A 15,162-nucleotide genomic window follows, 5' to 3' on the forward strand; every position below is an offset into this window, starting at 1 on the left:
ATATCTATCCAGTCTTCCCACATCTTTGTCTCTTCTTTTTGATTATGACAGCCAACTTCTTCAGTCATATTCTCCCCAGTTTTGGGGCCAGAGCCAATACATTGTAGGTTTATGGTTCTGCTGGAAATAGAGAGCGTTCCACTCTCATGGTCTCTGTCTCTTTCCATTGAGACAACTATTTTAGTCATACCTGTTTATATTTAGAGGGATGTTCATTAGTGTGTATTCAGTGGCAGTCAAGGCCACCTGGCTCTTTAGTATATATACTTAGGACCTTGTACCTCACTTCCCAAAATAGGGATTCCATTCTTTCTTGTACTCGTAGTTACGATAAATGCTTCACTGTTTCCGGGAATGCGTTTTATATAAATCTCTAAATTTACTCGTGCCTTGCAGGCTTATATAAGCATCTCTTCAATAATAGTTGAAACACAAGCTCTTGTCATCTTACACCGGTTTTGAAGGCTTAGCACACAGGCTTTTCAGACTTCTACTTTCAGGGAACCTTTTCATAGCAACTTGTCTACTGGAGAACCTCTGAAACTTGCAAAGGGTTCCAGTGTGAGATGTGGGGAGTCGGCTGGGTGTGTTGAACTCGACACCTCATGCAAACCGAATGTGTGCCAAAGAATACACCTCATGGCTGGCATTTTGGAGGGGAAGGATGTAGCTCAGAGGTAGAGAATCAGATTTGCAAACAAGAAACTTCAGGTTCAATCCCTGTGTCAGGCAGCAGTGGATCCAACCCCCATGGCAGGTCCCCAGGAACAGATAAGACAAGGAAAAGTACCAACTGCTTTTTATTCAATATTCACAGAGAGAGGCTTGGGAATGCAACCTCTTGGAATAATGGTGTTGTCCTGAGTGAGTCTCCACCATCTCCCTCTCCTTCATGTGTCATCACTACGGGTGCTGAGAAGTGCCTTCTGCCTTTGAGCTCTTTGCTCTCCTACTTTCAATGCTCGCCAGGTGCTGGGAGAGGGGGGTCTGGAATGCTTCCTAAAGACACTGTGTCCATCGGCTGTCCGCCCTCTGGTGCTGCTGCTTCTTCCTCCTCTCCCATTATTTCCCAGCTTTCCCCCTCATCTGCCTCTGAGCTGTGATCTCCCTCAAACCCCTGTTGTAATTCTGAACTGTCGCCTTCTTCTCTGGAAGGGTCAGGCTGGGGAGGCGGTCTCCACCATTCCTCCTTTGCCTGGTCCCTGACATCCTGGCGTCTCCAGCTACGGCTAGGAGAGACCCCTTCCTCAAACCTTGGAGAGCTGCTAGGCAGTATAGACCAGATGTGGAGAACCTTTGGCCTGCCATAGGTTGCTGAACTACAAATCCCATAATCCCTAACTGTTGGCCAGGTCCTTTGGGGCTAATGGGAATTGTAGTTCAGCAACATTTGGAGAGCCCAAAGGTCACACCTGGTGTAGACAGTACTAAGTTAGATGGGGAAAAGGGTTCTGACTCCATATCAGCTCCCCATGTTCCTATGAACACCACTACTGGTGGACAAGCTGTCTTTCCAAGGGGCTTGTCTGCTTTTAGTGACCTTCTCCTTTGGGAAACGGCCATGTCCCAGGCCAGACGACTTGCCCAGTGGATCCAAGTTACAAGAAAGGAGATTCTGACTAAACATCAGGAAGAACTTTCTGCATGACAGCGGAGCACGTTGGCATGAATGACGTTATCTGATACCATAGATTCCCTTTTAAACCTAAACTGCTCCCATGTCCTCATCTTGATTAGGCTTCTGTTTAAAAATATTTAAATAAGCGGGCTTAGCTGCCCAGAGCTACAAATGTTCTAAATTCTACACTATAAATAGGTTGTACCCTTGGAAGTAAACCCCATTTATTTCAGTCACACTTGCTTGCAAAAAAAGTATGCTTAGGTTTGGTATTTATATGGGGATTTGTATTTTGACATTGAGGATTAATGCACTGCATATATAATTAGTATTATTCCGTATCAAATGAATGTCAGAGTTAATCCTCTCTATGTGAATGGGACTCTGCCATATTTCCTAGCCATTACAAGGCTGTTGCCCTCAGTAAAAATGCAAATGATAGATCTGTGACCTTAAAATGCCCAAGAAGTCAAAAATCAAATTGGAGCTCTCAGGCATATTTACATGGGTTTATTGTGAAGGACACCTGTCCTTCCTACTTCATATGTTTTCTACAGAAGATTGCATTCTACAGAATGCAGCTAACTCAGTTGCCACATAAACTTGTGTCGCCATCCTGTATACAGGAAGTAGTTTTGTATTCTCTCTTTGACAGGCTTTTATAACTTGAGGGCTGGTTTAGGAGGCAAGAGCTATGGCTGAGGACTCCAGTACTTGGGTTTGCTTCAGAAATTGCTCATGGGACTGGCTGTAACACACGACGCCTTGTCGGCTTTCCTCTGACGCAAACCCTTTGCACAAGAGAAATGAGGTCACATCCCTTTTTGCATGTGGCTGCAGAAGCCGTTTTTGCAGATCAGCAGCTTGGACATGTGGCTTGCTGAAGGATCAGTAAAATCGCTCTTCTGGATACAGGCCATAATTCATAAGGCAGGCACACTTTACTGCGTCACAGAAATAAGCATTGAAAACCATGTAGTGTATCGTTTCACACGCCAGAGACCCTTTGATACTTGTTGTCTAGTTTCACACATTTGTTTGGAATGCAGACTCTTCCCAGCGATGTCGTATAAGCCACATAGACTTGACATTTTCGTGTCATATGTTTGAGCTGTCTTGAGCATATTTTGAGCTGTCTTGAACCATGAGGTCATGATAGGAACGATGAGAGCCAAAAAATAAAAATATAAAAAATGCAGAGGAAGTACTTTAAATGACTGAAAGAAATTAGGAGAGGTAAAAGGCTTAAAAACGAAAAAGAAGACGTTTGACATGCAGGGGAACTGATGTTCCAGATGTTAGGTAAATCATAAAACCCACAATTGGAGCCTGAGGTTTTTCACATCTTGGAAAGGGGGTGAGTTATGCCAGCAAATAGAAATGATAGAATTTTGTTCTTTTGGTGTTCTGTCCTTAATAACAGAGGTGAGAATGATTGTTGAGGAAAGGGATAGTACCTTCATCAGAGGAGGGTTGGAGTTTTTTTGTAACATAGTTCTTATTCATTTTCATCTTTAAACAGTTTAACATGGTTGTATTGATGTATCTTTGTTGACATTAGAGCATTATACTTGGCTTCTGATGTAATGCTTACACAGTGGTGCCTCGCAAGACGAAAAGAATTTTTTTCGTCTTGTGATGTTTTTCGTCTTGCGAAGCACTGTCCGTCGCAACTGCGCCTCTTCAAGCGCCTTTAAAAAAAAAGCGCAAGACGTTTTCGTCTTGCGAAGCAAGCCCATAGGGAAATTCGTCTAGCAAAGCAACGCAAAAACGGAAAACCCTTTCGTCTAGCGAGTTTTTCGTCTTGTGAGGCATTCGTCTTGCGGGGCACCACTGTACCTAGGTTCAGGAGAGTTTCCAGGAAAACGTTGGAGAATGTTGGAGATAAACAACGGACCTGGTTTTGTTTCACTGAACAACCCCCCATATACTTCTGAGGTGGAAAAGTGGATGTAAATGCTTTTAAGTAATGAAAAGCCCCTTCACTCCCCCCCCCCCATGTCGACCCAAAGCCAAAGCTAGATTAACCATAAAACTCTATCATTCCAGGGACCTTCACCTGGAATACAGTTGGAATGATTGCCCTCAGAATTAATATTTAAAATACTATTTTCACAGTTTCCATGAACTTCAAACTTTTCCCAAATCCCTGCTGTATGGTTGTGGGTTTTTTGGAAAATGTATTGAGTACCTAGCTTGGTATGTTAAAATCTTTGGAGATCTAACTCAAATGCTGACGAGAGACATGTTCTCTTGTCGCCTTGTTGGCTTGGGCTTGTTTTGGTTTCTTTTTGAACTAGGGTAATAAGCATGGGCAGAACCAGTACAAAAATAGGAAACGGTCAAAAGTCCAAGGGATTGATGCTGACCACAGGGAGGCTGGCGACTGATTTGCTATTTGCCTGATGTGGGTTCAGGAGCATGTTCAGACCGAATAAAACATCTCCTTTGACGTAAATGAAACTGAGTCCCACAGTGTTCAGTGGAGTTAGGTTCTTTTTGGTAATCTGAATTTTATATTACAGAGGTCCAAAGTCCAAAATTCATTTTGATTATATGGGCCCTGCTGTCCACTGGATAATAAAGAGGGGGCATCTAGAAGATAAAAGCATGCTACTGTTAAGTCTTAAGTATGAGGGAATGAGAACTGTTGCTTAAATGGATCAGCCACGCACAAGCGACAGGCATCAAATCTTTAATTACAAACCGCAAAGGGGAAACGTGTCCTGTAATTACAGTCAGTAAAAAAGGACAGTAGAAATACCAACGTGGTTATTTCGTTCATGAACTTTGTCTGGCAGTGAAATGGATGAGTATAGCAGACAGTGGACTTGAAGTATTGCTAGGAACTAAGAGTTCAGGACCCAGCCTCTCTGTAGTAGTAATTAGCTGTCTCTGGAGAAGCCCATAAATTAAGCTGTCTGACATTTCTATGAGAGGACATCATAGTAAGCAGAATTTACCCTCAGCGCATGTCTTCAAAGAGGTGTGCAGGTGGTCTGATGCAATAAAGCACAACCTCTGTCTCTTGAGAACCGTATTATGTCTCTCAAGTAAGAGAACGTCTTATATTTCAGAATATCACAGCTTCATAAGAATGAAAAGAGCCTTATTTTAGAATACTGCAGCTCCACACATCACATTGCTTTAGGCTGAAATCCTATAACCACTTACTTGGGAGTAAGCTCTGTTTAACTTAGTGGTGCATATTCTGAGAAGGCTTGCACTGACTTTTTAATTTTATTTTTAACTGTTAATCTGGCAGCTGCGTTGGCTCCAGTCGTCTGCACTTCAGTTTTTTAATTTTTACATTCAGACATATTTATGCGAGACAGCGCAGTGAAGCAAAAGACTCTTGGGATTTGGCCCTTATAAAGCTGTAGGCACCTTTCGTATGAGATTTGATATTCTGTTAAGCGGTAACAGAACATAATAAACAGTGCAAATTGCATCGTTCTGTCATGGCCACATCGTTGCTGCCAAGTTAAAAGACAGGCACGATGCAGAATTTCTGTTAAGTGACTTGTGCCTGTCACATAAGTGGTAGCTATCCAAGATACGTCCTGTTTTTTCCTAGTGAGAGCTTTCATCGCCCAGAAAAATAATCTGAAGTGGGAGTATTTCATGTGGTTGCAAAGTCCTCCTTTCACGTTCTTTCCCTGCCCTTGTGAAAAGTATTGGCTGTAAAAAGCCAAAAAGCCTTCAGACAGCTGCTTGTTTTGATAATCGCTTGAGCTTTTTAAACCATTGAATTGGGACCCAACTGGCTTGGGTTCCTGAGGCACATTTTCTTTTGTGACTCGCAGGCTAGTCCTTGAGATTTAGACCCAGAGTTTTGAGGGACATCTTGTAAAGTTCCAGTAAAACGTCTTCCCCAAGCGATATAACTGTAGCCCTGCTTTTCCTTATTATCAGTAACAGGAGGGTTGTTTCATACGTTAACCTTTTCGCTGTGTAGAGGGATGGAGAAGTTCTCTGTAAATATGGAATTCAGTGCCCAGAACACATGGGCCTTAGCAGAATATGATCCATACACATTATCAGGGAATAATTTGAGCTATAGTTTCATGAGAGGTGAGCTCCGGAATCAATTATAAAACCAAATAATATGTAAAGTGATAAAATAGCTATGTGCAGGTCCAGTTTGCTTCTGATTGCTCAGTGATTTATTTATTTCAAATATCCCAATAACGGAGATATTCTGGAAGAGCACTGTTAGTTGTCCCCCATATTTCAGAGGCCATATTGGCTTCAACCAGAAGTGGGGCATTAATTGCTGTGGAACAATCCTCCAGCAGAGATTCAGCAGGCATCCTGGCTTTTGACTTTCATGCCTCTCTTGAAATACATACCGTATTTTTCGCTCTATAACACGCACCCGACCATAACACGCACGTAGTTTTTAGAGGAGGAAAATCCGTAGGCATGCCACCCGTAGGCATTCCCTCCATAACACACACAGACATTTCCCCTTACTTTTTAGGAGGAAAAAAGTGAGTGTTATGGTACAAAAAATACGGTATATGCTGACAGGCATATACAGATGTTTAAAATGACTCTGGAGTTTTAAAAAAGCAATAAAAAATATTATAAAAAAAATAAAATGACTCTGGAGTAGGAGTAGCCAGTCGTTTTGATGATCGTTTTGGCTTGGTTTTAAATGTTTTCATGTTGTTGTCCAGTGCTCCAGTGTTTTGCAAGGGGATGGGGTATATAAATACTTATATAAACAAACAAGCGTGCATCCTTTCCTTCATCGGTCAGTCAGCATTCCTAGGGTTTCTTACGAAAGGATTTTTTAAAAATTACAAATGTTGCAAAACAAAACCACACAAAAAACAACTTGTGATAAAGAATTGAAGCAATAAAAATACACACAACAGCTTCAAACCACGCAGCTCGAAAAGTTGGCAGTGTATAAAAGCTTAGGAAGATATTTTTTCAAAAAAATAATAATTTTGCCCAGTACTGAAATGATAGTGAGGTGAGTTCTCTGGGGAGCACATTCCCCAAGCAGGATGTTACCTACCTGTTTTGGTACCTGCCTTGGGCAGCAATCCTAACCCTGGCCCCTGACCAGCACGGTCACCCCGCTGAGTGTGTCCAATGGGGAAGAAGGTATCGAGGGACCAACAGATTGCAGGTCACGTGACAGCAGTGGGTCCAGCTTGGGTCCAAAGCATTGTGCCCTGGAGCTCTGCGCTGAGAGAGTCATGCTAGCTTCCTTCTGTGGGACGAGGCTGGCAGTGACCAACAGTGATGGGCAGAGGGACAGCTGTGCCCAGTGTAGACCACCCTTTGTCCCTGGGACAAAGGATCTTTGGAGGGTTCCACCTGTTGCATCCTCTGCTTATATATATTCAGATCCATCGCTTCCAAACTCCTTCCTTATTCAGAAGGCTTACTATCAGCGGAGTACTAACACCAGATACAACCTGTACAATTTGGGTCTTGCACTGGGAATATTTAAAATTGGTAAGGTGGACATTTACAGAATCGTTTTATCCCACAAAGACTGAACATCTATTTTTTCTTGCCTTGACGAGAGGCGCCATCTGGTGTTAATGCGATGAGCTCGGTATAGTGAAATGTTTATCTCCTGCTATCAACACCTCTGTATCCTTTAATGCATTCTCTTTAATTGGCGAATTGTGACCGACATAATTGGTCATAGCCCTTGCTAAAATGGTTTGCAAGAATAGTGACGCTCCCAATTTATTTATTTTTTTTAACGAGCTTTTCACATTTTCTAAGATGAGGAGAAAGTTGAAGGTGGGAAGGAAGAATAAGATGGACAGAAGCGTGGGGCTCATGTTACAGGTTAGAGTCGAAAGCCAGCACCAGGTTAAATGGTGCTCTAAAGTAGGATCATAGGGACCCGCCATAGGTGGTGCTGTGGGTTAAACCACAGAGCCTAGGACTTGCCGATCAGAAGGTCAGCGGTTCGAATCCCCGCGACGGGGTGAGCTCCCGTTGCTCGGTCCCTGCTCCTGCCAACCTAGCAGTTCGAAAGCATGTCAAAGTTCAAGTACATAAATCGGTATGTACTGGCAGGAAGGTAAACGGCGTTTCCGTGCGCTGCTCTGGTTCGCCAGAAGCGGCTTAATCATGCTGGCCACATGGCCCAGAAGCTGTACGCCAGCCCCCTCGGCCAGTAAAGCGAGATGAGTGCCGCAATCCCAGAGTCGGCCACCGCTGAACGTAACGGTCAGGGGTCCCTTTACCTTTAAAGTAGGATCATAGAATTGTAGAGTTGGAAGGGACCCTGAGGATCATTTAGTCCAACCCCCTGCACTGCAGGAATATTCAGCTGCCCCATACGGGGATTGTACCTGCAACCTTGGCGTTATCAGTACCACGGTCTTAGCAACTGAGCTATCAGAGCAAATACTTCCTGTGTGCACCTGTGCAGTATAAGGTCCTAGCTTGGAGTTACGCTATAAATTAAAAAGCCCTGAATGATATATAGCCTTTGCGTCTTCATACTACAGTTCTGCAGTAAGGAATTGTGGATGCACAAAAAAGCACAGGGCAGGATTACGGCATCTGTCCTAGTGTTTCGTTGCATCGAAACTGCATCTTTCTTTCTGGCTTCCATTGGCGGCATTCAGATGTTTTATTTATTGGTCTTTGATCATATTCCACCCCACCCCCCCTTTTCCCCCTTGCAGGTCGGAAGCTGAGAGGAAAAGCCTTTTATTTTGTTAATGGGAAAGTGTTTTGTGAAGAAGACTTCCTGGTGAGTAAGCAGCAGGCTCTTGCATGTTGTTGCTCCTGGAGGGAATGCTAAATGAGGTTGAGGATTGCAGGGTGGAGAACCCACTGGCAATGGGTCAGGTTATAGAATCATAGAGTTGGAAGAGACCACAAGGGCCATTGAGTCCAACCCCCTGCCAAGCAGGAAACACCATCAGAGCACTCCTGACATATGGTTGTCAAGCCTCTGCTTAAAGACCTCCAAAGTAGGAGACTCCACCACACTCCTTGGCAGCAAATTCCACTGTCGAACTGTCAGGAAGTGCTTCCTAATGTTTAGGTGGAATCTTCTTTCTTGTAGTTTGGATCCATTGCTCCGTGTCCGCTTCCCTGGAGCAGCAGAAAACAACCTTTCTCACCCCTTAACCTCCTCTTCTCCAGGCTAAACATGCCCAGCTCCCTTAGCCGTTCCTCATAAGGCATCGTTTCCAGGCCTTTGACCATTTTGGTTGCCCTCCTCTGGACACATTCCAGTTTGTCAGTGTCCTTCTTGAACTGTGGTGCCCAGAACTGGACACAGTACTCCAGGTGAGGTCTGACCAGAGCAGAATAGAGTGGCACTATTACTTCCCTTGATCTAGATGCTATACTCCTATTGAGGCAGCCCAGAATTGTATTGGCTTTTTTAGCTGCCGCGTCACACTGTTGGCTCATGTCAAGTTTGTGGTCAACCAAGACTCCTAGATCCTTGTCCGACAAGTTGCTAGAGTGATGGATTTTTAATAATAATAATAATTTATTATTGATACTGCGCCCATCTGGCTGGGTTTCCCCAGCCACTCTGAGCGGCTCCCAACAGAATATTAAAAACATAATGAAACATCAAACATTAAAAACTTCCCTAAACAGGGCTGCCTTCAGATGTATTCTAATTGTCAGATAGTTGTTTATTTCCTTGACATCTGATGTGTAGGGCATGAATTAACACCTCTTCCTATCTGTTGTGTCTGATTAAGCACCTTTGTGAAAGCAGAGAGGATCTTAAATGAGGCAATCAGTGCTGATGACTCCCCACCCCCCACCCCACCCCAAAAAGAATTGCAGCATTTTGATTTGTACTTTTCCCTTACTTGTCCTTACGAACCGAAATGCAGGTGCAAGATTCAAGTATAGATTCTAGATTTTTGTTCACACGGTCCTCATGTGCACCTATCTTAGCTGGAAAATAAATAAATGATTTTTAAATCTAGGTGTGTTGCAGATATTAATATTGCACAGTTAAAAGCAACTGGATGCATGAAAACCAACTCCTTTTTGGAAATGAAACATTGTTAAGGCCCGTAAAGTTAAAGGGACCCCTGACCGTTAGATCCAGTCATGGCCGACTCTGGGGTTGCGGCGCTCATCTCGCTTTATTGGCCGAGGGAGCCAGCGTACAGCTTCTGGTTCATGTGGCCAGCATGACTAAGCCGCTTCTAGCAAACCAGAGCAGCGCACAGAAACGCCGTTTACCTTCCCGCCGGAGCGGTACCTATTTATCTACTTGCACTTTGACGTGCTTTCGAACTGCTAAGTTGGCAGGAGCTGGGACTGAGCAATGGAAGCTCATATGTTTAATTAAAACTTCACTTGCCAAACTTTCTCCAAATCAAAACCAAAACATCTAATGTTGCATTCAAACAGTTCCGTAAGACATATGCCAGTCCAAAGCATAGGCTCAGCATCTTATAAATTACGAAATATTCCAAACAGGGGTCTGTCTCTCCTTTCAGCATCCGTTTTGCCTGGAGCTGTTTTCCTGGAGAGCTTCATTTGCATCCTCACTCTCACTGAGTCTGGGAAGAAAGTCTTCAGCAACCACCCTTTTGAGATAACAAACTTGACATTTGATCACTCTCATGTGTTCTAAGGTTAAAACATCAGAGCTACCTGAGAACAACAACAACCCATTAAGGAGCCCAGAGACCACTTCTTGCTCTTGGCTTCAATGGAATCTTACAGTCAAACCCTTTCACCAATTCCCATTTCAGTGTGAATTAAACTAGTTATACTTAACATAGTGTGCTGTTTATTCATGTTGCTTTTACTACTAATGATTGGGCAATTACTGAGTGGCAGTAATTGGACAGTCATATATTGGCTACATAATATATAATTATGAGATTATGTCTGAGATATAAAGGAGCCTCATACGTATGAGCTTCTCCACAAGGATTGTTTATACACCGTGTTATTAAGCTGACAAGTGGTTTTCAAGCCAGCCCTAGTGTTCACATATGTTATTTCAGCAATACTTAATCCAACCTACTGAGGCAAATGAGTGTATGAGGTCGAAGACATGCGGATTGCCTTTGTTGCTAAAATGAGTTTGTTCTCATTGTCTCTTCGTTGCACTAGCATTTGGGAATATGTTGGGTTTTTTTAATTGAAGGATGGAAGCTTTTAAAGAAAGTAATAAAAGCTGTTTTTTTGGGGGGGGGGAATCATGTGCCCAGAGACATTATCGTGGCTATGCACCCTGGTCAGCTTGCCTTATTCCAGTTAAGAAAGTAAGAAAATATTGCTCATGCTTTTACTCAAAAGGTTTTAGCATACTTTCTTTTCCCACTACAGTATTCAGGCTTCCAGCAATCAGCTGACAGGTGTTTCATATGTGGCCATTTGATCATGGACATGGTAAGTGACCTTTGTGTGTGGAAAACACGCTATGGAGGGAAAGTCCCCGTAATTTTAGAATGACATCCCAAATGGAAAATAAAAGAGTGTTGCTGCTGTATGCCATCCACTTCTTATTGTATGAGGAATAAGGAAAATGAGGAAAGCAAACTAAATCCAATTGTGTGCTTTTTGTCTTGTTTATAATTTTTGTGTGTGCATTTTTTAAGGTATGCAGATACTCACATCCTGTAAAACAAAATATGTGGGAGAGTGCTGATTTCATTTTTTTCTGTAATCTCTTGTGATTGCACATGACTCTTAATGCTTCCACTGTAGCCTCTCTAACAATGGGGAGGGCTTTTGGAATGCAACGAGGTTGTCGGCTGATTAACAAAACCCTAGTCAAGGAATCAGGCTGGTTTTAGTCAATCACTTAACTAAATGGTTCTGCATAAACTTGTATGCCAGAAAAAACAAGCTAAACCCAGGTGCCACATGCAACTTCCAGCCTAACTTGAATCAGCAAACAGCTGGTTGCTGTAATCAAGAGCAGCCCTTCGGGGCATAAAAATAAAGACATTTTAAATCTTACCTGAGTTTTCTCGCAATAGTTGTTTGGAAATTCTATTCTATTTTTCTGTGTCCTGATTGAATTCACTCTTGCTGCCTGCTCCCTGTCTTTTCAGACTGGGTGCTGTTTCGCTTGCTTCAAATTCCACCGGAATTACGATGACAGAAATTTGCTCTGTCATTTCTGCCTCTTGCCAGTAATTTCCTACCAAAATTGCTCAAATTAATTACAGGATTCCTGATGTCGTGGCATGGTTGCTGTGAAGCAGAGCACCATTAAGGGAACAATTTACAAGCATCCTTATGTTGTTGTAATCGTTATATATTCCTTACACTCCTTTGCAATTGCTTCTGTATTGCATTTTTTAAAAAACCTTAATGCTCGTTCAGAAGCATTTTCCTGTTTCTTATTGCAGATTTTGCAAGCTCTGGGGAAGTCGTACCATCCTGGCTGCTTTCGTTGTGTGATCTGCAATGAATGTCTGGATGGAGTGCCGTTCACGGTAGACAGCGAGAACAAAATCTACTGTGTCCGAGATTACCACAAGTAAGGGGGAGGGGATCTAAACAGACGTGGCTGTAAGCAAGAGCTGCTGAAATCAGTGTGATTTCCTTGCAAGTAAATATGTGTATTCACAGGAAGGCAGTATTGCTTGCTGATCATGAAGGTGCATCAAGTAATGTAAAAATTCTAGCAACCTATATTCTCATCGGTACGCGGGTGGCGCTGTGGGTTAAACCACAGAGCCTAGGACTTGCCGATCAGAAGGTTGGCGGTTCAAATCCCCGCGACGGGATGAGCTCCTGTTGCTCGGTCCCTGCTGCTGCCAACCTAGCAGTTTGAAAGCACCTCAAGTGCAAGTAGATAAATAGGTACTGATCCGGCGGAAAGGTAAACGGCATTTCCGTGCGCTGCTCTGGTTCGCCAGAAGCGGCTTAGTCATGCTGGCCACATGACCCGGAAGCTGGACGCCAGCTCTCTCGGTCAATAAAGCGAGATGAGCGCCGCAACCCCAGAGTCGGTCACGACTGGACCTAATGGTCAGGGGTCCCTTTACCTTTACCTATATTCTCATCATCTTCTGCCCTTAGGACAGAGATGAGCAGATTTCAGGATTCTCAGATCTGCTAGAATCCCAAGATCCAGCAACCAATCAGGTGCAAATGACACGCAGTTAGAATTAAAGAACAGGGTCCAGGAATTGGTTTTGAAAACCAAATCTGCTCCTAGTCGTTTCCCACAAAAGGCCACACCTGGCTAGTTTTCTTCATTTGCGCAGCCTAATTTAGGTGCAACAAGTAGCTTGCTGTTCTCAAAACAATTTGGAGTCAGGAAACCCTTGCCAATCTACTGCAGCAAATCACTCAAGAGATTCCCAGGAGATTCCAACCTCCCTTTTGCCCCCTTCTGCTCTAGGAGTCCCTCTGCACCAGCCTTTTCCCATGCTTCCATTTTCACTAGAAATGGGAAAACGCGAGGTTGGGACCCCAGTGTGCTTTGGAGAATGTGCAAAGTGTTCAATGCCCTTGAAACAATATTTTTAAATCATTCAAATCTGGGTTCTCTTTCATGTTTGTAACTTGCCTTTTTTTGTTTTTTATAAAGGGTTTTGGCGCCAAAATGTGCTGCCTGTGGTCTTCCTATTCTGCCAAGTGAGGTAAGTGATTTATATTTTTTGCTTCTACCTTTTCTCAGTAATAGGACGCAGGTGGCGCTGTGGGTTAAACCACAGAGCCTAGGGCTTGCCGATCAGAAGGTCAGTGGTTTGAATCCCCGCGATGGGTTAAGCTCCCGTTGCTCGGTCCCTGCTCCTGCCCACCTAGCAGTTCGAAAGCACGTCAAAGTGCAAGTAGATAAATAGGTACCGCTTCGGTGAGAAGGTAAAAGGCGTTTCCGTGCGCTGCTCTGGTTCACCAAAAGCGGCTTTGTCATGCTGGCCACATGACCCGGAAGCTGTCTGCGGACAAATGCCAGCTCCCTCCGCCAATAAAGCAAGATGAGCGCCGCAACCAAAGAATCATCCTAATGGTCAGGGGTCCCTTTACCTTTCTCAGTAATGCTACAGCCCCCCAGTTATTTGCAGTAGTCTTATTCTAAGCTCTGTGTTGAAGCATGGCTAGACCACCTGCCCTTAGATCACTTAGATCATCTGAAGAACTTCTATTTATGGCACTGCCCCTGCAGAATAACCTAGGGTGGTGACCTGGAAACTGGCATTTCCCCCCCTTCTCCCTGCTCTGTGGAATGCCCTCCCCTCTGCCATACATGACACAGCAACCACCTGTGGCTTCAGACATCCTTTGAAGACTTACCCTTTTCTCTGGGCTTTCCTTGACCCATAGGATCGGACCCATTTTTAGGGATATGAACCCCCTAAATCTGTTTTATTTGCTTTTTTTACTGTTTTCATTAGTTTTAGGTTGCTTTTTTTAAGAAGGGGGTGTTGGGTTTTTATATTGCACAGACCGTGTGCCACTAAAAAAACAAGAAGAACCCTAAGTGCTTTAGAAATGCTTTTAAATAAACAAATCTCTGCGAGTGGAATATTAGCAAGGCCCCCAGTCTTGTGAAAGATGCGAAGAGCTTATAACTGGAGTCATAGATTTGACAAAGGCCAAAGGCTGCTGTGGCACTTGAAAAACTAACAGATTCCTTGAGGCATGAGGTTTTATAGATGGATCTCTGTAAACAAGTCTTTAAGGTGCCATTTCTCTGGGAAGGGGACTTTGCCATAGTTAATGGTTTCCATTGGTTTTGATGGAATTTAGCCAAATTTTAAGTTCTGCTTGTTTGGATCCTAAGGATACAATCCAGGAAAAGTTTGCGGCACCTAACCCCCACTTAAATAAATGGAACTGCAGAGCTGAGTTACAATCGTGTAACCGCAATCCTAAGGACACTTGCTAGAGAGTAAGGCACATTTTAACTCAGTGGGACTTGCTTCTGAGTAAACCTGCTAAGGATCATCCAGAAAGCTGTGCTGATTTTAGTGAGACTTAGGTTCACTTAACACATCTTGGATTGCATCCAAAATCCTCATGCCCTTCCACCTCCAATTTGGAAAGAAAAATCTTCCTCCAAACCAGAATAAGTTATGCACAGCAATCAAATGTATGTTCAGAGTCTTATGTCACAGAAAAAAACTATTTTACATGGGTGTTCCTTTGCGCAGAACTTTGAATGCACGACTCTCCTCCCCCTTTTTGCTATTTGCTGACCAAAAATATGTGAGCTATGCTGGGGATCGCTGTTCCAAGCAATAACACTTGAGAATGTTTAAATGCTATGGGGTATCTCCTGTAAAATTTTGTCTTTGCTTAAATCAGTGGGTTCAGGATTTTTCTTTTTAGCGTGTAGACATTTGGTTTGTCTCACTTGGGGAGGCTGTCAGGTTTGCATTTGCTTCATCCTTCACTTTGCCCTAAGAAAGTTTCACGTGGCCCAGAGCAAATTCCAAATTAGTTCATTTCAGCCCATCTGTCCTTTTTTATTTTATTTTTTTAAAAAACCTTTTGTCTTTGTTTTGTGCTTTAATGTTCCCAGGGATCCGATGAGACTATACGTGTTGTGTCAATGCACAAGGATTACCATGTGGAATGTTACTGCTGTGAGGTAGGCC

At 43.4% G+C, this 15,162-nt stretch overlaps 1 protein-coding gene and 1 long non-coding RNA gene across 2 annotated transcripts in view; one reads left to right on the plus strand and one right to left on the minus strand.

Moving 5' to 3' along the window:
* Positions 1–11,945, minus strand: part of LOC309515390 — a 64,217-nt gene extending 52,272 nt beyond the window's left edge. The window contains exon 1 of the long non-coding RNA XR_014212451.1: positions 11,565–11,945. This is a non-coding gene — a long non-coding RNA (uncharacterized lncRNA). The remainder of the gene's footprint in view (positions 1–11,564) is intronic.
* The window catches only part of LIMD1 (LIM domain containing 1), a 41,342-nt gene that overhangs the window by 23,209 nt on the left and 2,971 nt on the right, over positions 1–15,162 (plus strand). The window contains exons 4-8 of the mRNA XM_082193024.1: positions 8,290–8,357; positions 10,928–10,990; positions 11,959–12,089; positions 13,149–13,200; positions 15,087–15,155. Coding sequence (XP_082049150.1) covers positions 8,290–8,357; positions 10,928–10,990; positions 11,959–12,089; positions 13,149–13,200; positions 15,087–15,155 — 383 coding nt within the window. The remainder of the gene's footprint in view (positions 1–8,289; positions 8,358–10,927; positions 10,991–11,958; positions 12,090–13,148; positions 13,201–15,086; positions 15,156–15,162) is intronic.

Source organism: Podarcis vaucheri (assembly GCF_965113315.1).
Source record: "Podarcis vaucheri genome assembly, chromosome: 12".
In the NCBI taxonomy this organism is placed as follows: Eukaryota; Metazoa; Chordata; class Lepidosauria; order Squamata; family Lacertidae; genus Podarcis; species Podarcis vaucheri.